Source organism: Nymphaea colorata, chromosome 1, assembly GCF_008831285.2.
Source record: "Nymphaea colorata isolate Beijing-Zhang1983 chromosome 1, ASM883128v2, whole genome shotgun sequence".
NCBI classification, from domain to species: Eukaryota; Viridiplantae; Streptophyta; class Magnoliopsida; order Nymphaeales; family Nymphaeaceae; genus Nymphaea; species Nymphaea colorata.
Window position 1 is genome coordinate 16,217,277 of NC_045138.2, and position 20,593 is coordinate 16,237,869.

The following is a 20,593-nucleotide window of genomic DNA, read 5'->3' on the forward strand; positions in this document are numbered from 1 at the left end:
TGAAATCAAAACGGGGAGCATGCTTTTGTCATTCCATCAAAACTCGTGCTTCTTTTCACAAAAAAGAATTTTTTTTAAATATAATTTTTCAAATGAGAAAAAGAATCGTTCCCTGTCCTCCTCTGCTAGTTTGATAGAGGAAGCACGTGCTGCAACTCAGCGCGATCCCTTCCGTCCCTCTGGCTCCATTGCCTCTCGTTTGACGTTTAGTAGCGTAGCTCCAGTTGCCGCTTACTAAAATTCACTGTGTTCTTATTTCGTCAACAAAAACTTTAATATATATATATATATATATATATATATATATATATATATATAGTTGAATACAACAAAATTTGTAGTAATTACTTGCTGGCCAGATGCTCAAATTATTTGGTTCAATTATCGTGTTATATGCAAGACAAATTTAATTGTAGTTATTACTAAGTTTGTAGGAGTTGAGCTCAAACAAATGCTTAATTATTTTCCTGTTAAGCCTACTTTCATGACCTTCAATTACACCTATTTTAACATAGTTAAGATGGAACAGTGAATTTTACACATAAAAGCATCATAGTCACAAAAAATGCATTTTTTTCAAGAAAACACGAAAAATGTAATAAATTAAATGACCGTTTAAAACTTAAAAAAAACACGTTTTTTTGAAAAAAATGTTAAAAACAAAAAAAAAACCATGGATTTAACGCATTTGTTTTCACTTTTTTTAGTTTTTTAATGCCAAACATTTTTTTTTCATTTACATTTTTTATTTGTCATAAATCTACTTATCTTGTGATATTTACGTTATTAGTTTCTCATTTATTTTATTTTTCTCACTTTTAATTTTTAAAATTTTTAAAAATTTACAGTATTTTTTCTGTTTTTTTTTCAAACTTGCCGTACTATACTCGAGAAAAATCTTACTTAAACTTCAAAACGTTATTTGTAACTATAAATAGAAGAAAGTTTTAACATAAAAAAACCAATTTATTGGCGCAAGAAGAATTTTTACCAAAAACCAAGGAAACCCACTTGTTTTTATCAAAGAAAGAGTAAAAAGAGGGATTTTAGGCACCTTGAACACCAGTTAGTAATTTGATGCCCACATCAACAAGAGGCACGAGATGACATTTAATGAACATAATGGACAGACCTGTAATGATGTGATTATCACAGTGTTAGGAGCTTATTTGTGCTGTTTATGATACGCAACCTTGATCTTTTCAACGATCTTTTATCACTCCATGGACTTTATTATCAATTCAGAAATAGAATGATACATTGTTCACCACATATACAGTAGTTTAGCTAGTTAGTCTTCGAATCTTACAAACTGCCCATACTTTTTGTGCTTCACTATAAACCTGTCTGCTCTTAAATATTCATGTTTACCGAACATCTTTATTTAATGCGCTACCTTGCCTCAAGCCGGTGGAGAAATGAACACATTTATGCTGGTTCCTTTACTAGAAGGACTCCTTCAATTGTGTCTCTTCTGCACATTCACTGCAACTTCTGTTCATTCATTGTCCTCTTCAATTTAGACATCAATGAAGTTTTCAAAGATTCTAGTCTTCTAAACACAACTTTGTCTTAGCACCACCTTGGCAGCCAAATCAAGCGCACATCGCTAAAAAAACATGACAAACTCACTCCCACTTTGGCCGAATTTGATGGGGATGCTTGAAACAGCAAGTGAACACCACACTGCCATCAGCCTTCTTCAACATATACCTCTCTGATAGAACATAACATCCAAACTCATTCCACTGATCACTCTGCTCACAGTCAAAATCTCTCACCACCCTCACTTCCTTCTCCACCCCCTCTCTCATCATCTGCTCATTTCTCATCTTCTCCAGGACCACTGTGCTCAATCCAATCCCAGTCAAGCCTCCCACACTGTTTCTACCCCTCATCAATACCATACCATCTTCTTTTCTCCTCTCCTCGTCCACAATGGCCTCCACCCCACCAAGCAGAGCCTCTTCCCTGCAGATGCTCGTGTTAACTGCAACCGTAGTCTCATTTTCCTTCCTTCCTGCTTTAAAAATCTCAACCCACTGCTGCTCAAGAGTTATTTTGTAATACACACTCGCTTTCATCTGATCCTTGACAATTGCCAGACCCCCACCGATCTCTTCAATGAACACGAATGGGCAGTACCATTCTCCCACTGTCACGATGTTGGATCCCTTCTGCGATATCTGGAAGTCAAAATCCGGCAGTCTTAATCTGAGTGAGGCGTTCAAGCCATCAGCTTCCATTAACTTCAGGTCGCCCGGCAGCGCAGATGCAGATACTCTCCATCCTTTTCGGCGTAAAAACTCAGGTGGGAAGCCATTAGGTGCAACAGATTCGGTCGCGAATCCACGACGGCGGCTGATTATCTTCATCTGCTGGTAGACGTTGTTGGGGTTGAGGCGCGTGGGCTTCACGTCTTCCACGCATTTGCAGAAGCAGCATGCGCTCATGTTCTCTTCCGTGGAACATGCGTAGACCAACCTGCAAAAGAGGGCATGTTCATGTAACCAATTTGAATTTTCTTACTAAATTTTCTGAATGGTTTCACTTGCATAGGCATAGACTACTCTAGTTTCAGACTCTAAGCACGAAAAAGGAAATGTTTACAATTAGTAACATAGCTATTGCACATCGAAAGAAAAGGAAGAACAATCCAAAGCCATAAGCCCCAAATATCTCAGCTGCAACAGAAACAGGCTACCGATGATCAAGAACAATAAAGAAGAGGAAGAAGAAGCAACAGTGAGAAGAGGAAAAAAGGGATACCCTTTTGTTTTTCGGCCGTCTGCTTTAACAACATAATAGAGGTTGGATGATAAGGGCTGCCCAAGAACGGGGAGGAAGAAAGCATTGTCATCGTAGTAGGTTTTCGTCTCTCCCGTGCTCTGGGCATATTTCACGGCCAGCAGCTTGTCTTGAGGGAAGGGCAGAGCAGTAACGTCGTCGTCCTCGCAGAAGCCAAAGCAACACGTTTCCGTGCCCCTCTCCCCTAGCTCATCAACTTGGTCCCGGAGGACGAGGTAACCTGAGTGAGGACCCTCCGGCGGCAGTAGCCCCGAAGCTGAAGGGTCTCTCTTGAATAGAGAAAGAGGTCTTGTAATATACATTATATGCGTTCAGGCTATCCTCCAGGGAAAGCTAAGTTTCTGCTTGAATTTCAGAAGTCTATCGCTTACTGTAAACATGAATACTTGGCAAGGGCAGAGCAATATGAGACGGCGTCCGCCATGGCCAACAGGTTTGATGCGCATCAAAGGCGGGTTGGCGGCCGTCTTAACTCTTAATCACGTTGCCTCCGTCGACAAAAATTTAGTTTTATGAGCAATGGTTGTCTGCCTTATACAAAACCAGAAATGATTTAACGTTTCGATTTCTTTTACGAATAAAATTCCTGTGATGAGTCCAAATGATGTGACTTTCATAATTTTGGATATGCAGATCAATAATTAGCTATCCTTCAGAAACGGTTCAAAATTGACAAGATCAATGACTGGTCACACAGAGAATGCATGGCAATTGCAGGAAAAAGACAAACATGACAGCTTTAAAAACCACGGTCGAATGAGAGGGACATACACCAAACCCATTTTTTAGTATAAATTCTTTCAAGTTTAATTATAAATGATCAACAAATTGAATATGAAACCGAGTCCAATATCTTGCACGAGATCTGACTCAATTACATATAAATGTAAAAGCTTCTGCTAATTGTATTCCGTTTCAAAGGGTAAGGTCTTAAAACCAGTGATTTGGTGAATAGGTTTTGACAATATTATAGAAAGTACTGAGTTACGAGTCGAGTATAAACAAGTCGAGTTCTTAAAACTAAAACTCAAATTGTTTATCGTTTCGAGTATCTTTGCAAGCTCGAACTCGGCTTGTTAATAAACGAGTTGAACACGAGCTGAGCTTTTTCCGAGCGAATTTGAGTCGAGCCTGAGTTGGTTCGGCTTGTTGTACAGCCCTGCAAGTGCTGCCCACACCAAACCCACGTTGTCACTTTTGGTGCCTACTCAAGTCTTCAAGTTTTTTTACATGTAATCTAAAAAAAATCATTTATTTTATATCAAAATTTTGAAAATGATATTTCAGCTTCTGTTAAAATTTTGAAAATATAAAAATCTTCCTATTAAAAATTTCTAGCTTTATGGCCCAGTGCCACTGTCTTTCACAAGTCTTCTTCTTTAAGATGATCCTAAGTAGTTATAGGGTGATCGGAATAGTTGTGGCTCTGTTCTTGCCGTTTGCCGAATTTGATTCTGGTAGCTACTTTTCCAAGTGGATCAATATTTATGAAAATTAAGGTCCAAAACCATTATGCGCATGAATTTAGAGCGGATCCAACTTTACATTTGGTTTGTAATCGATTATCCAAAGCAAAACCGATTTCGGAGATAGGGAACAGACCAGTTCATTGGACTTAATCGCCCTTTCACCATAATCGTAATATGGTAATATCACAAATAATTTTTGAATCCAGGTCCAACTAGACTAGTGACTAGACTTGATTTTCAGATCTATATAGTCATAGCACCTTTTTAGTTAGGATGACTTGCAAAGATCTGTTTTACATATACACCAAGTACAATATATGCAAGTTAAGGGGCCATTTGCCAAAAGGCATACTATATTAGCGTTCCAAAGGCAGGTGTGGGCAATTGCCCAGACTGACTAAAAAAAAGTGTATTTTCCTATTGAAACTTCACTTTCACATTTATATGCAGGTGCCCCTTAAATTAAAACTATATAACTAGTGATCTTTCACCAAAATTTGCTGGCTTCACTACTGGTGATATTTACTCACTTCTCACTTAGTTTTTCCTTTTCCTTTTTTTCATGTTCACTGAACATTCAGAGGACTTAAAAAGGGGACATGGAACACCAGTTCTAAAACAAAACTTTATTTAACTCATTTCCCATATACACATACATGGAACGGCTTACATGAGGAGACATACATACCAATACAAGCTTTTCCTTATCAATACCACAAGCTTGGTTGCACAGTGATTGGTTGAAGGCACATCAGGAACATTCTTCTAAGGTTTTTCAGTTTTCAAACTGAGTTTACAACAAAGCATCATTGTAAATACGAACAAGAACTTAAGCAACTCCATGGACATATGTCACACCATTGACGACAGTCACAAATTGTCACTCCCATTTGGGCTTAATTTGATGGGGATGCCTGTAACTGCAAGTGAATACCACACTCCCATCTGCCCTCTTCAACACATACTTCTCCAAAAGAATATAGCATCTGAACTCACTCCACTGGTCACTCTTCTCGCAATCGAACTCTCTCACCTTCCTCACCTCCTTCGCCTCCTCTCCTTCTCTCACTCCCTGATCGTTTCTCATCTTCTCCAGGATCACTGCGCTCAATCCAATTCCAGTCAAGCCTCCCACACTCTTGTTGCTTCTCATCCACACCATACCATCTTCTTCTTTCCTCCCTTCATCCACCATGGCCTCCACCCCACCAAGCAAAGCTTCTTCCCTCCGGAATTTCGTATTAACTGTCATCCTTGTCTCGCTTCCCTTCCTCTCTGCCGCAAAGATCTCAACCCATTGCTGCTCAAGGCTCATCTTGTAAAACAAACTCGCTTTCATTTGATCCTCCACATTTGTCAGCTCCCAACCAATTTCTCGTATGAACACGAACGGGCAGTACCATTCTCCCACGGTGACGATGCTGGAGCCCTTCCGTGATACCGGGAAGTTGAAATCCGGCAGCCTTGATCTGAGGTAGGTGTTCATGCCATTGGCTTCGGTTAACTTTAGGTTTCCCGGCAGGTTTGAAGCATAAGCTTGCCAGCCGCGTCTGCGCAAGCACACTGGGGGGAAGCCGTCGGGGGCGAGGGAAGAAGCGGTGAATCGACAACGGTGGCGGTCGATTATCTTCATCTGCTGGTAGACATTGCGGGGGTTGAGGTGCTTGGGCTTCACATCCCTTACGCACCTGCAGAAGCAACAGGGTCTCATGTTCTCTTCCGTGGAGCATGTGTGGACTAACCTGCACAGGGAAAGCATGCTCAGGGAATCAATTTGGGAAAATTTTACGAAATTTTTTATGCCATTAACAGCTGCATGAGCAAAACCTGGCCTCTCTGAATTAAGTTCTAGTGATGATGAAGAAACGCATTAACGTGATCCCTTACTTGCACCATCGTGCGGTTTCATTTTTCGAAAAGGACTCGGTGAATCGGCAGAAAGAAATATCAGACTAGAATAGGTTGTGAACCAAAACAAGCAAAAAGATGAGAAAATTATAATGAACATGGTCACAGAGTGCTTAAATTTCATGTGAAGTTTTAATGGCGCCCTCATAGCAAGAGGCAAACAATAATTCGGATGATAATTGATAAAGCATATTAAGGCCATCAAGAGAAACGAAGAACAGGAGGAACCAACAACGAAAATGAGAAGTAACCGGTAGAGGAGAATACCCTTTTCCTTTGCCATCTGCTTTTATGACATAATAGAGGTCGGATGAGAGGGGCTGCCCCAGAACCGGGAAGAAGAAGGTCTTGTCAGAGTGAACAACGGTCGTCTCTCCGTGGTGCTCCACATATCGCAGGGTCAGAATCCTGTCTTGAGGGAAGGGCAGAGCCCTGCACCTGGTGTCCTTGCACAGCCCGAAGCAACAAGTTTTGGTGGCCTTCTCCTCTTCCTCATCTTCCTGGTCTTGGAGGACAACAAGGTAGCCTGAATTAGGGCCCTCCGCAGGTGGCTGGCTCAGAGCTGAAGGGTCTCTCTTGAAAAGAGAAAGAGGCCTTGTGATGTACATGTTGTTCTCAGTACATGCCACCCTCCATGTCTGCTAATATTTATATGGTGAGAAACGAAGCTTAGAGTCTTTCCCTTCCTCACCAAGCAAGAGTTGACGGAATGGAAACGAAGCTTAGAGTGTGCAGTAAAAGAAGGGAGATGTTTTTGTTAAAATTAAAAAAACAGAACATGTCCTTTGAAGTTTTTTATTTTTTATTTTTATTTTTATCTTACAAAAAACTTTTTTTTATGTGAAAGAAGAACCGCACACAAAATTTCGAAATTTCATGCACCAACGCATATAACCAGCTTTGATTTTTGTGCTTTACATGTCATTTTATTTTATTTTATATGCTGTATTTTCTTCGATTTCAACTGGTTGGCATACTCTGATTTTTTAGATATTCATATTAGGATTTGAATTTGAATAAGAACAAAAAAAAAGTTATATTAGAATAAAAAATGTGATTTTGAATTTGACCTTTTACAATCATATCTGAATATAGAATATTTATTTAAAATTAAATCAGATCCACATTTAAATCCAAATTTGATCATATCCTTTTGTATATTTGAATCTGAATCTCAATAGATGTGATTCCTTAAATCCATAATCAATCAAATTTATCTGCTTTTTGTCGTATGGTTTGATTGAATATTCTATTCAAATTGAATATATTATGCACTTACCTAACATTTATTGATCAGACATATATATATATATATATATAATACTAATATAATAATAATGTGGACAGCAATTGTTGACATGTTCTGTAATACGAAAAATGCATTTTATACCTCGAAAGCCGTGCGAGATTTTCTCTTCATCTGCTTCCATGTGACGGTTGCAATTGATCATCAGCAGTAGTAAGGAAAAAGACGAGATGGGAGAGGTCAGAACCTGTTAAGCTCTTGAGATATAATATATTGCAGTTAGCATGAAGAGCTGAGGTAAGCATGGATCTTTTGTTGGATTGCACCAGAAGTTAAAAAGGTTGACTGTGAATGTTTCTCAAATGTCAATGAACTACATCCAGATCAGATATCCAACTAAACTGTTTCCAAAAATTTGGATACGAAAAGCAACTTAATATCTGTTTAGAGAATTAATTTGGATTTGAAAAATGAGATCTAATTGGAGTAGGATTATATATATATATCTGTGTGTGTGTGTGTGTGACTAGATTAAAATATGGTTTTTTTATTATAAAAATAAATATTCTATGTGTTATCTCCTGTGTCCATACAAATAGGTTCTTTATAGCTCTTAATGCTTATGTGGTTCAAGTTTACTTGTATATTTATAAATTGCTTCAAATTCAGATGAGAAAACAAAACTTGAATTTAAAATGTAAAATTAAAAATCATATTCAAATATGGTATAGACTTTCCTTCATTCATATGACAATAATAAGTGAACATCCAACGGATCAGATGTAAAACGGTACATTTTTTTTTTGAGGTTCTTTGAGAAAAAGGCACTGTTCATCTTCCTTGGGTTATTCGGATTAATATTTCAACATTTTAGTCGTCAATAATGCTATGATGTAAAATTCATTTTTTGTCATCCAAACAGCAACCAGGTTTAAAAAAGTTAAAAGACAGGTCATTCATACACAACAACCAGGTTTTCAAAACTCATTGAGAATTTTGATTTTCATCAAACCAGGTGGTTTCCAGAAAAACACTTTTTGCAAAATCCGTTTTTATGAAAACTTGGTTTTGAAAACCTGGTTTATGTGTTTGGATGAGATGAAAAAAACCTGATTTTCACTCTGCAAAACCTAGTTTTTGTTTGGATAACAGAAAATGTGTTTTAGATGGTGCTTCAAAAAACTATAGATGAAACCTTTTATCTATAAGATATTATTTCTATATTATCATCACTTAATAATAAAAGAAATGGAAACGGGCTGAACAGTGCCATGGTGATGCCTAAAGGCTCTATATGCTGTTCATGGTTTATAAGTCGAAGCTGTGAGACATATACAAAAACCATCGCAAATACTCAGATGATATGACAAACACATACGTGAATTAATTTAGTAAAAAAGGAATTAAAGTTCACTGTGTTAAAATGCGTCAGACTTTATGGGTCAAAATATTAAGAGTTTGTCAACTGTCGACATAATAAAATTGAAAAACACATGTCTCTTCAAAATATATCGTTTTGACAGAAATTTAGCAAGAAGGCAAAAGAACATATCTATGAAATTGTGGTCCCGAAGGCAATATTCTATTGCTATACTGACGCGATTAATAAGCTGTGTTCATGATTATTATACTAATCATGAACCGGCTCTGCTGACAAAAGAAGTTTCATATTAACACAAGTTTTTGTATGAAATATATTTGAATATGTACTTTGGTGAGAACGAGAACAAGCAATTCTGGATCCCAAACATGCAATTCCCCACCAAAAATCAATAATATAGATGTCATTTAGAGTTGTACAAGCTCTACCACTAAACTTCCATGCAATCTTTCATATCATTCGAGTTTGTGTCCCCGGGGAATTTGAACGTGCTCAAGCTCTACCACCCCCACTTCCTTCTCCTCCCCCTCTCTCATCATCTGCTCAGTTGTCATCTTCTCCAGGATCACGGTGCTCAATCCAATCCCAGTCAAGCCTCCCACACTGTTCCTACCCCTCATCAATACCATACCATCTTCTTTTCTCCTCTTCTCGTCTTTCACAATGGCCTCCACCCCGCCAAGCAGAGCCTCTTCCCTGCAGATGCTCGTGTTAACTGCAACCGTCGTCTCATTTTCCTTCCTTCCTGCTTTAAAAATCTCAACCCACTGCTGCTCAAGAGTTATTTTGTAATACATACTTGCTTTCATCTGATCCTTGACATTTGCCAGATCCCCACCGATTTCTTCAATGAACACGAACGGGCAGTACCATTCTCCCACTGTCACGATATTGGATCCCTTCTGCGATACCTGGAAGTCGAAATCCGGCAGTCTTAATCTGAGAGAGGCGTTCAAGCCATCAGATTCCATTAACTTCAGGTCGCCCGGCAGCGCAGATGCAGATACTCTCCATCCTTTTCGGCGTAAAAACTCAGGTGGGAAGCCATTAGGTGCAACAGATTCGGTTGCGAATCCACGACGGCGGCTGATTATCTTCATCTGCTGGTAGACGTTGTTGGGGTTGAGGCGCGTGGGCTTCACGTCTTCCACGCATTTGCAGAAGCAGCATGTGCTCATGTTCTCTTCCGTGGAACATGCGTAGACCAACCTGCAAAAGAGGGCATGTTCATGTAACCAATTTGAATTTTCTTACTAAATTTTCTGAATGGTTTCACTTGCATAGGCATAGACTACTCTAGTTTCAGACTCTAAGCACGAAAAAGGAAATGTTTACAATTAGTAACATAGCTATTGCACATCGAAAGAAAAGGAAGAAAGCATTGTCATCGTAGTAAATTTTCGTCTCTCCCGTGCTCTGGGCATATTTCACAGCCAGCAGCTTGTCCTGAGGGAAGGGCAGAGCAATATGAGACGGCGTCCGCCATGGCGTACAGGTATATGTGCATCAAAGTAGGGTTGGTGGCCGTCTTAATCACGTTGCCTCCGTTGACAAAAATTTAGTTTTATGAGAAATGGTTGTCTGCTTTTTACAAAACCAAAAATGATTTAACGTTTCGATTTCTTTTACGAATAAAATTCCTGTGATGAGTTCAAACATGACAATTGACAAGAGACAAACATGACAGCTTTCGAAACCAGGGTCGAATGACAGGGACACACAAAACCCATTTTTTAGTATAAATTCTTTCAAGTTTAAATATAAATGATCAACAGATTGAATATGAACCCAAGTCCAATATCTTGCATGAGATCTCACTCAATATTACATATAAATGTAAAAGCTTCTGCTAGTTGGATTCCGTTTTAAAGGCTAAGGTTTGAGTCGGACTCCAGATGTAGATCTAAATCCAAATGCATACAATCTCCTGAGTGGACTTGCTAGCGGTTAGCCTCTATTCAAAATAAGTTGCTGAGACGAATCAGAATCAGAATTGAACCTCAATTATTACAAAAAAATATTATATACAATTTTTTAAAAAACTTAAAAAGCAATAAAATAAAAAAAATTAAAAATATCATTTAAAAAGCTAATTGTGAAATGCAATAAACACTAGGCATGGCAGAGTGGAATCAGTGGCAATAATTAGATCTAAATAGGCCAATGCAGGCCCATTTTCATACAGTAATGGAGCTACAAAATGATTGGTGTGGGCTACTACCACATCAGCCTTTAAAAGCTTTTATTGTAACTACATTCGACCTGGGTCAATCTTCTTATTGAAACTTCACTTTCACATTTATATACAGGAACCCCTTAAAAAATTCGTACTATATAACTAGTAATCATTCACCAAAATTTTCTGTCTTCACTACTAGTGATATTTACTCACTTCTCATTTAATTTTTCCTTTCCGCTTTTTCATTTTTTTCATGTTCACTGAACATTCAGAGGATTTAAAAGGGGACATGAAACACCAGTTCTAAAATTAAACTTTATTTAACTCATTTCCCATATACACATACATAGAACAGCTTACATGAGGAGACATACATACCAATACATGCTTTTCCTATCAATACCACAAGCTTGGTTGCAAGTGATTGGCTGAAAGCACATCAGGAACTATGCTTCTAAGGTTTTTCAATTTTCAAACTAAGTTTACAACAAAGCATCATTTTAAATAAGACCTAGAACTTAAGCAACTCCATGGACATATGTCACCATTGGTGACAGCCACAAACAGTCACTCCCATTTGGGATTAATTTGATGGGGATGCCTATAACTGCAAGTGAACACCACACTGCCATCTGCCCGCTTCAACACATACTTCTCCAAAAGAATATAGCATCTGAACTCATTCCACTGGTCACTGTTCTCACAATCGAACTCTCTCACCTCCCTCACCTCCTTCGCCTCCTCTCCTTCTCTCAGTCCCTGCTCGTTTCTCATCTTCTCCAGGATCACTGCGCTCAATCCAATTCCACTCAAGCCTCCCACACTCTTGTTGCTTCTCATCCACACCATACCATCTTCTTCTTTCCTCCCTTCATCCACCATGGCCTCCACCCCACCAAGCAAAGCTTCTTCCCTCCGGAATTTCGTATTAACCGTCATCCTCGTCTCGCTTCCCTTCCTCTCTGCCGCAAAGATCTCAACCCATTGCTGTTCAAGGCTCATCTTGTAAAACAAACTCGCTTTCATTTGATCCTCCACATTTGTCAGCTCCCCACCAATTTCTCGTATGAACACGAACGGGCAGTACCATTCTCCCACGGTGGCGATGCTGGAGCCCTTCCGTGATACCGGGAAGTTGAAATCGGGCAGCCTTGATCTGAGATGGGTGTTCATGCCATTCGCTTCGGTTAACTTCAGGTTTCCCGGCAGGTTTGAAGCAAGAGCTTCCCAGCCGCGTCTGCGCAAGCACTCTGGGGGGAAGCCGTCGGGGGCGAGGGAAGAAGCGGTGAATTGACAACGGTGGCGGTCGATTATCTTCATCTGCTGGTAGACATTGCTGGGGTTGAATAGCTTGGGCTTCACATCCCTTATGCATCTGCAGAAGCAACAGGGTCTCATGTTCTCTTCCGTGGAGCATGTGTGGACTAACCTGCACAGGGAAAGCTTGCTCAAGGAATCAATTTTGGGAAAATTTTACGAATTTTTTTATGCCATTAACGGCTGCATGAGCAAACCTGGCCTCTCTGAATTAAGTTCTAGTGATGATGAAGAAACGCATTAACGTGATCCCTTACTAGCACCATCGTGCCGTTTCATTTTCGAAAAGGACTCGGTGAATCGGCAGAAAGAAATGTCAGACTAGAACCAAAAGAAGCAAAAAGATGAGAAAATTAAAATTGCTTAATCATGGTCACAGAGTCCTTAAACTTCATGTGAAGTTATTTAATCGCGCCCTCAGAGCAAGAGGCAGACAGTAATACGGTTGATAATTGATAAAGCATATTAAGTCAATCAAGAGAAACGAAGAACAGGAGGAAGCAACAACGAAAATAAGAGGTAACCGGTAGAGGAGAATACCCTTTTCCTTTGCCATCTGCTTTTACGACATAATAGAGGTCGGATGACAAGGGCTGTCCCAGAACCGGGAAGAAGAAGGTCTTGTCAAGGTGAACAGCGGCCGTCTGTCCCAGACTCTCCACATATTGCAGGGTTAGAATCCTGTCTTGAGGGAAGGGCAGAGCCCTGCACCTGGTGTCCTTGCACAGCCCGAAGCAATAAGTTTTGGTGGCCTTCTCCTCTTCCTCATCTTCCTGGTCTTGGTGGACAACAAGGTAGCCTGAATTAGGGCCCTCCGCAGGTGGCAGGCACAGAGCTGAAGGGTCTCTTTTGAAAAGAGAAAGGGACCTTGTGATGTACATGATGTTCTCAGTACATGCCACCCCCCATGGAAGTCGAACAACTTCCTGCTAATATTTATAGAGTGAGAGAGAGTCTTCCTCTTCCTCACCAAGCAAGCGTGGCTGCGGAGGTTCTTGCTTTTGACAATTCCTGGGCAGGAAGGCAGCCATGAAATTCATGCCAGAGCATAGAACTGGTCCAGTCAAAGAGTTGCCGGGATGGGAACTTCGTGGCATTTTACTTTATATGCTTTCTTTTCTTCGAAGTGAATTGGTTGGCGTACGCTAAACTATATCCGTTTTTTTAGATATTCATATAGTAGGATTTGCATTTGAATTTGAATAAGAACCAAAAAAAAGTTATGTCTGAATGGAAAATCTGATTTTCAATTTGAACTTTTACATTATATCCGAATTCAAAATTTTCGATTCTCAAAACATTGGATATAGGATATATATTTAAAACTAAATCAGATCCACATCTAAATCCAAATTCATTTACTTATGTGCATTTGAATCTGAATCTCAATAGATGTCATTTCTTAAATCCAGAATCAATCAAATTTCTTTGATTTTTGCAGGATGTTTAGATTGAATATTGGATTCGAATTGAATATATTGATGCATCTACCTAAAATACATTTTTTGTCATCCAAACACAAACCACGTTTTAAAAAGTAAAAACCTAGTTTTCGGCAGGTCATTCAAACACAACGACCAGGTTTCAAAACTCATTAAAAAAATTGATTTTCGTCAAACCAGGTTTCTGTCAAAAGGAATTAAAGTTCACTGTGTTAAAATGCGTTAGACTTTATGGGTCAAAATATTAAAGGGTTGGTCAACTGTCGACATAATAAAAATTGAAAAATAAATATCTCTTCAAAATATATCGTTTTGACAGAAATTTAGCAAGAAGGCAATAGAACATATCTATAAAATTGTTGTCCCGAAGGCAATATTCTATTGCTATACTGACGTGATTAAGAAGCTGTGTTCATGATTATTATACTAAGCATGAACCGGCTCTACTGACAAAAGAAATTACATATTGACACAAGTTTTTGTATGAAATATATTTGAATGTGTAATTTTATGAGAACGAAGGAATTAGATCATGAACAAGCTATTCTGGATCCCAAACAAGCAATTCGCCACCAAAAATTAATAATATTGATGTCATTTAGAGTTGTACAAGCACAAATCTAGCTCGGGTCCTTGCAGGTAGAGTGGGGAATAACAAGAAAGCTTTGGCTCTCATGTATGCAGTACCACCACATCCTTGGACAGCATCTTCAAGCTAGGCGGTGGCTGACCATACAGTTGTTTGGCCTGATGTTTCCATTCATGAGAACACCTGGACGCTCTATAAATGCTGAAATGGTGTTACACATGATCTAGGCAGATGCGTTCCAAGCGTCCCTTATTTGTATCACTGTGAAACAAATGCCTTTTTATACTTTTACTTTTCCCATCTTGCCCACCATGAAAAAACTTTGAGAGGCATAGCATAGCTGATGGGCTTTAAAGACGTGCAGATAAGAAGTCCATAGTATGGTTTCCAACGATGTTATTCATATGAATTGTAAACAGCTGCACGAGCAATACTCAAGTACAAAAGTGTATAGTAGAACCACTAGTATCATGAAGCAGCCTACACAGAAAGAAGGGGAGTGGCTTTCATCTCTCGCATACCACACGTCTCATTTTGAGCAATATATGCTTAGAACATTTTGCAGGTCTGATCTTGTTGGTTACTGAATTTGAATTTGGTAACTCTTATTTTTTAACAAAAATTATGAACAGAGTGATGGAAGCGAGTTAGAAGGATGGGTTGAGCAGTATCGCAGAGATTCTCTATATTTGACTTTGGGTTCTTTCCAAAGAACTTGCTGAAGGTTACTTTCACGTAGCAAAACAAAGCAATAATGTAAATAAATAGAAGCAAGGTCATTTCAAACAAGTTGTTCTTAATAATAAATTCTACAAATTTAATTGTGGAATACTTGTAACTCCGACTAATATTAGAGAAGATCATCATACGCAATGATTTCTCGGCCTTTGTGAATGGAATTTGGATCCTTCCGAGAGGTGAGTTTATCATCTCCAAGCCTTCTGCTGGTTTTACCGTGTCTGCTGAGAGGCACTTCTGCCCGCAACAGCTTGGATGTTGATCCATCTTTTTGCATGGATAAACCAACTCCCGCCCTCCACTGAGGAAGAGGATCGTTTGCCCAAGAAACATGCACCTGCAGAAAAAAGGATAAAATTTAGCACCAAGGAGATGCAAAATACATGGGATACACACAAAAAGCCCTTGACAAAGAAGTTTTCCACAAAATGATGCTCGGTTTCATATAACAAATCAACTACTTCAGTAGCTCAAGAAATGCTGAAAGTGGACCACAAAAGGAATGAGATTGAGCACAAGTGGGAGCCTCACATTCCCTAAAAGATAAAATAACAGCAGCACGTAACTGTAATTTTCCCATGCCTTTACTTCTCGCATAAACTATTCCTAAGGCACCATATGTCATTAATTATCCTCCTATAGCCAACTGCAAGTTTACAATCCTAGTATCGAAGTTTGAGTGCCACTAAAAGTAGGAACTCAATATAATCTTGCATATTAACTAATGCTAATCCAAACATTTCAATCAATTAAATATTCTTGAAATTTCTAGTTGAATAGCAACTCTGACATTTAGCGGTAGAAACCTGCGAAGCTATTCAACCTGCCTTATTGTAGCACGGGTTAGTATGTGGTATAATAAACTGAAGTTGAACATAGAGGAGCTACAACCACTCATACACAGCAAGGTATAAATAATCGTGAAAGTAGATTTTCACAGAAGCAACATTGACAGTGGCACACGCTTTGACTCTCATTCATTCAAAAAATGCCATAAATACACCTTCGAACAATAGACCAGCACAGAAGGAACCATATTAACTTTTAGAGTATCAGAATTCCACACATTCATGTCAAACCTTTTGAGGATGTCATCTCGTGCTATTTGGTAAAGATAAAATCGTATCTCAAATCAAAATTCCAAAAAATGTAACCTAACATAAAAGGAAATAAGCAACTCTATTAACTTAAAGTATCAGGATTCCATGCGTTCATGACAAAACTTGTAAGGATGTCGTTCTCTTGTTGTGATACTTGGTAAAAAGAAGACCAGATCCCAATATCAAAAATTCTAACAGCAATTGTTTCAGAAGACATTTAAAACAAATCCAAATGTCATGATCTGATGTCTTCATTATACAGTACACAATAAATCATTTAAACTTAGAGAAAAACACTTTTTAGAAAACAATGTTTCTAAACTAGAGAGAGAAAAAGGACTAATTTCAAGCCCAATAGCCTACATCAGATTTAGGGGAAGCCTTGGCTGGTCCACCTTTTTCTACCAAAAATTTCTAAAGCAGTTCATCGTACAATTAGTCTTTATTGTTTTGTGTATATGTGGGTGAATGTTATTTTATGGCAGTTTATATATCTGATGAAGATCATGCTCCGTATGATGCAAATGTGTAATCAAAACTCCAACAGTTAAAGTGCAAGGGAAAATTAGATATTTAGATGAATACACAATGCTGTGGGATCATGTACATACTCACTCATTTGCCAAAGCTACGTCCACTTTCCAACAGCATAAGAATTTAGGAGCAATCCAATGCTGAAGTTGGAAACCCCCTATTTGCAACAGAAATGTTGTCCTACTTCCACGCCGGATATCTCGTATAACCCCTTTAGTGTGTTGATGGAACATGGTAGAACATTCATATTACCCCTTGACAGAAATAGAGCTTAAGAAGGACATATTTTGATTCAACCATTTATACTAATTTAACTTAACCATATATTTCAGATATTAATTAATGAATTAATCACGTAATATATCCCCGACAATGAAAATCTCCACAAGGTATACAAAATTTCCTTGTTGAGACAAATATCATAGTCAAAGAAAGCAATATATACATCCAGGTTTACTTTATGTTCAGATTTACTATATGGCTTTTCCCGTGATTATGGATTACATTAAAGGGATATTCGGCCTACATTTCTGGTCATATAAGTCCATCAGATCGTGATATTACCTTAGTTGTCAAAATCTCGCCTAGTTGGTTGACTAGTCCGGACTCTGGCTAGTCAGTTGAGTCGGTTATCAACCAGCTTGTGTGTCAAACCAGCATCTACATGGTCAGACCCAATTAGTCAGTCTACCTAGTAGATGTTCAGATGACTAATTCGTGATCTATAAACATAAGTGTGCATTCTTTGTATAGATATATATGTTTTCATACTGATTTTCATATAAATATATGTACTTTTCCATCGATTTATAGTCAATTGAATTCGACTTAGTAATCCCCATTTATCTTGGCTAGTTCCAGTTAGTCTTTATAAGGTCTTAAATGACTCGTATCTGGATTCCAATTTTGACAACTTGGGATATTATAAAAATGTATAATATACACAAAACTAGACATTTTAATTATCATTTGCTTAACATGGGTATGATTCCTAATATAAGTTGTGAATGAGTTAGGCTTCAACAGAACTATAAAGCTTTTAGATTTAAACAAGTATGAAGACTATGGCATAATAGTACCCAATAATAATGCATATCATAGTCATGTCCCAGTTAATAGATATAACGAGGTGAATTTCAGAACACAAGACAGGTTTGCAATAGTTTTCTCATTGATCAATTGCCCGTAGAATGCAATTTAATTCCAACAGTAAGCTACCAATAATGGCCGATAAAAACTATATACCTAAACAAGATCATGCTTCCAATCAAATAAAACACTGCAAACTTAAACCAACTGGTATGGGTAGCATAGATATCAAATCTGTGATCTTTATGCTATGAAAGAAAAATAACTATCAAGTATGTGGACAGAACTTATAACATTTCATCATGTGCATATTAGCAATGCATAAATCACTACGTATCACTAACAGCCAACAGGAGTTCTGCAATCTGTAGTACTGAGTTTAAGACTTTCAAGATTAAGGTCAAGCTCTACCCAGGGCACAACTCTTGTGATAATCTGGCAGGGATCTACTGATCCCCATCATGCCAATGCAGAAAGTGTGTCGCTGTCATGCTATGAAAAATAGAAGCATGGTTACATCCAATTGAAACAAGGTGATTATCTAGTTACCGCTCATTTGCATACGGATTCTGATCATTAGGCAATCATGATGCTTCAGGGTCACATATGTTACGGAAGGTTTTCAAATCGATCCATTAGATGAATGTCTACAAAAAGAATGACGGGTATAGGAATTCCAAGATGCTCTAGGTTCAAAGCTTACATCTTAGGACAACTAGATAGAGGACGACTAATATCCAGGTCATCCAAATACTAAAACTTGCATAGATATATGAGTGCTCAGTTGCATATCTACCAGTCCCGCATGAAAATCTTGAACCTCAATTACTGTCAAGCGATCAGTTTCTAATACAAAATAGCACTCAGCCTTTCAGAATAACTGTGGACCTCAAAGGACTCACTCATTACTAAGTGAATGAACTAATTACCCACCGTGGCATCCAAGGCTGGTGAATAATAATATATAAAAGCTGTAATAGATGCACGCAACGAAAAAAAGTTTGGCGAAGTTAAACTAGAACTACTGAAATTGAACCAGAATTACCATATGAGTTCTGTTACAGCCAAAGTAAGAAGAGTTTATCAGCCGAACCCAAGCAGTAAATAGAACGTCACAAAGTTTTAAAACTATAAGCTCACAAACAAGAATCTTCGATGCTCAATCACCGCAACCAACTGAACCCTGTAAGTGGCACACCCAGAGGGATTTGATGAATCAACACCAAATGCAGAAAATACTAAAAAGAGAGCAAGAATTCGACAGCATATTGAGGAACAGTATGGCAACAAGCAAGTGAAATTAGAGGGGTACCCACTTGTTTGTTCCCTATCGAGATTGGGTAAAGTGGGTTTCTGGAAGTCATGATCGCCAGCTCCGCCGAGTCACGCAACCGGAAAGTTATATAACCAAACCCAAGATTCTGCTCGATCTTTACTCTTGAGACACTTCCGAACATCTCGAACCGAGTTTTCAGCTCGAGAACAGTGCATCCCGCGGGAAGGTCGCTAACAATCAAAACTGCACTGTCTCTGCCGGAGGTGGAAGCGGTGTTTGGCAGCTGAGCCTTCTTGTCGTCGTCTTCACCTCTTCCCGCCGCTTCCCACCGCGGCGCTTTCTGGGGTCTCCTTGGTTTGTTTGACCCACCAATATCGTTCTGCAGACTGCCTTCACCTCTCCACCTCTTCCTTCTGTTCATGGTCGTGTGGTGGGGGGGGGGGGGGGAGGGGGGGGGGGGGAGAGAGAGAGAGAAGGAACTAGCAGATCCTGCTTAGCTGCCGAGGAGAATATTGAGATGCCCAAGTTGTGTGTTTCTGTGTAGATCCCTCCCCCGGCTCTTCGGTGGCAATGATAAACATTTGAGATTTTCGCAGTCAAAACAAAAGTAGAGGAGGAAAATTGTGGTTCAGCGATCTGCACAGCTTCACAGGTTTATTAAGAGGTCAGAAAGAGGAGAAGAAAAGGAAAAAGCTAATTTAGTGAAAAAGGGGAAGGTACGTCGTGACAGACTCGCACTCGCAGATTTGGAATTCACAAGTTCAAAGAGTTGTACGTAGTGGCATTTACAATCATGATTTCAAAAACAAAACTCAATTGCTTTCCCATGTTTATGCACTGTCGACATACAAATAAAGGCTACAAAACTCAATTGCTTTCCTATATTTTATGCACAGTCGACATACAAATAAATGCTTTATAACCCGCACTTTATCGTGACGTTGATTTCTAAATATATAAGAAATATTAAGTTATATTTATCAAGAAATTAATTACCGAATTACTGATTTACAGGTTTTTAAGAACCTTAAATCAGTACAGCTTGTTTGCAAAGAGAAAAAAAGAAAGAAGAAATTTATGTGTATCTCAAACAGGAATAGAATGGGACAAATTTGGAGCAGGTCTGTTTTAAAGTTCCTATTGCTTTTGGTCATACATGATACTGAATCACCACGCATCTAGCTCCGCTGCCTCCGACCCGTTTGGAACCCGTACCGAATGAAAGAGAAGAAGCAAATCTGCATGATAACCATCATACATTAAGGTATAATCCAGTATTTTCGATTGAACTATAACAACCAGACCCACTCCCGGGCTCGGGCCCTGGTTCGACGGATCCCAACCCGTCCCCTAGCAATTTCGGTTCCAATCCTAAAAAGGCTAGGAACCAGGACAATCATCTCATTAAAACCTCCCTTTATAAGCTCTTGAAGATCCCTCACAATCTTCGATACGAGACTAAACATCTGGAATGTTACATGAACAGCTACGCTTCGCTCTTCGGGACAACCGGCAAT

At 38.9% G+C, this 20,593-nt stretch overlaps 4 protein-coding genes across 6 annotated transcripts in view; all 4 read right to left on the bottom strand.

Moving 5' to 3' along the window:
* Positions 1-20,593, bottom strand: part of LOC116259549 (uncharacterized) — a 95,643-nt gene that overhangs the window by 52,064 nt on the left and 22,986 nt on the right. The window lies entirely within an intron of this gene.
* LOC116251586 (uncharacterized) lies at positions 1,202-3,292 on the bottom strand. The gene is made up of 2 exons (XM_031625945.1): positions 2,770-3,292; positions 1,202-2,484 (listed from the first exon to the last, which is right to left on the bottom strand). Exons 1-2 carry the CDS (start codon positions 3,108-3,110, stop codon positions 1,629-1,631), a joined length of 1,197 nt encoding a protein of 398 aa, XP_031481805.1. The 5' UTR covers positions 3,111-3,292; the 3' UTR covers positions 1,202-1,628.
* Positions 5,068-13,371, bottom strand: LOC116251942 (uncharacterized). 3 transcript variants are annotated; one of them, XM_050078975.1, is made up of 3 exons: positions 12,849-13,340; positions 11,593-12,420; positions 5,068-5,191 (listed from the first exon to the last, which is right to left on the bottom strand). In XM_050078975.1, the coding sequence occupies exons 1-3, from the start codon at positions 13,187-13,189 to the stop codon at positions 5,158-5,160; spliced, it is 1,203 nt and encodes a 400-aa protein (XP_049934932.1). In that variant the 5' UTR covers positions 13,190-13,340; the 3' UTR covers positions 5,068-5,157. The 3 variants fall into 3 exon arrangements, with proteins under 3 accessions (XP_049934932.1, XP_031502496.1, XP_031481950.1); XM_031646636.2 differs by lacking the exons at positions 11,593-12,420; positions 12,849-13,340 and adding an exon at positions 6,453-6,808 and having other exon boundaries at positions 5,158-6,019; XM_031626090.2 differs by lacking the exon at positions 5,068-5,191 and having other exon boundaries at positions 11,293-12,420; positions 12,849-13,371.
* Positions 15,076-19,531, bottom strand: LOC116256054 (uncharacterized protein At1g27050). Its single transcript, XM_031632209.2, has 2 exons — positions 19,117-19,531; positions 15,076-15,414 (listed from the first exon to the last, which is right to left on the bottom strand). The coding sequence occupies exons 1-2, from the start codon at positions 19,495-19,497 to the stop codon at positions 15,190-15,192; spliced, it is 606 nt and encodes a 201-aa protein (XP_031488069.1). The 5' UTR covers positions 19,498-19,531; the 3' UTR covers positions 15,076-15,189.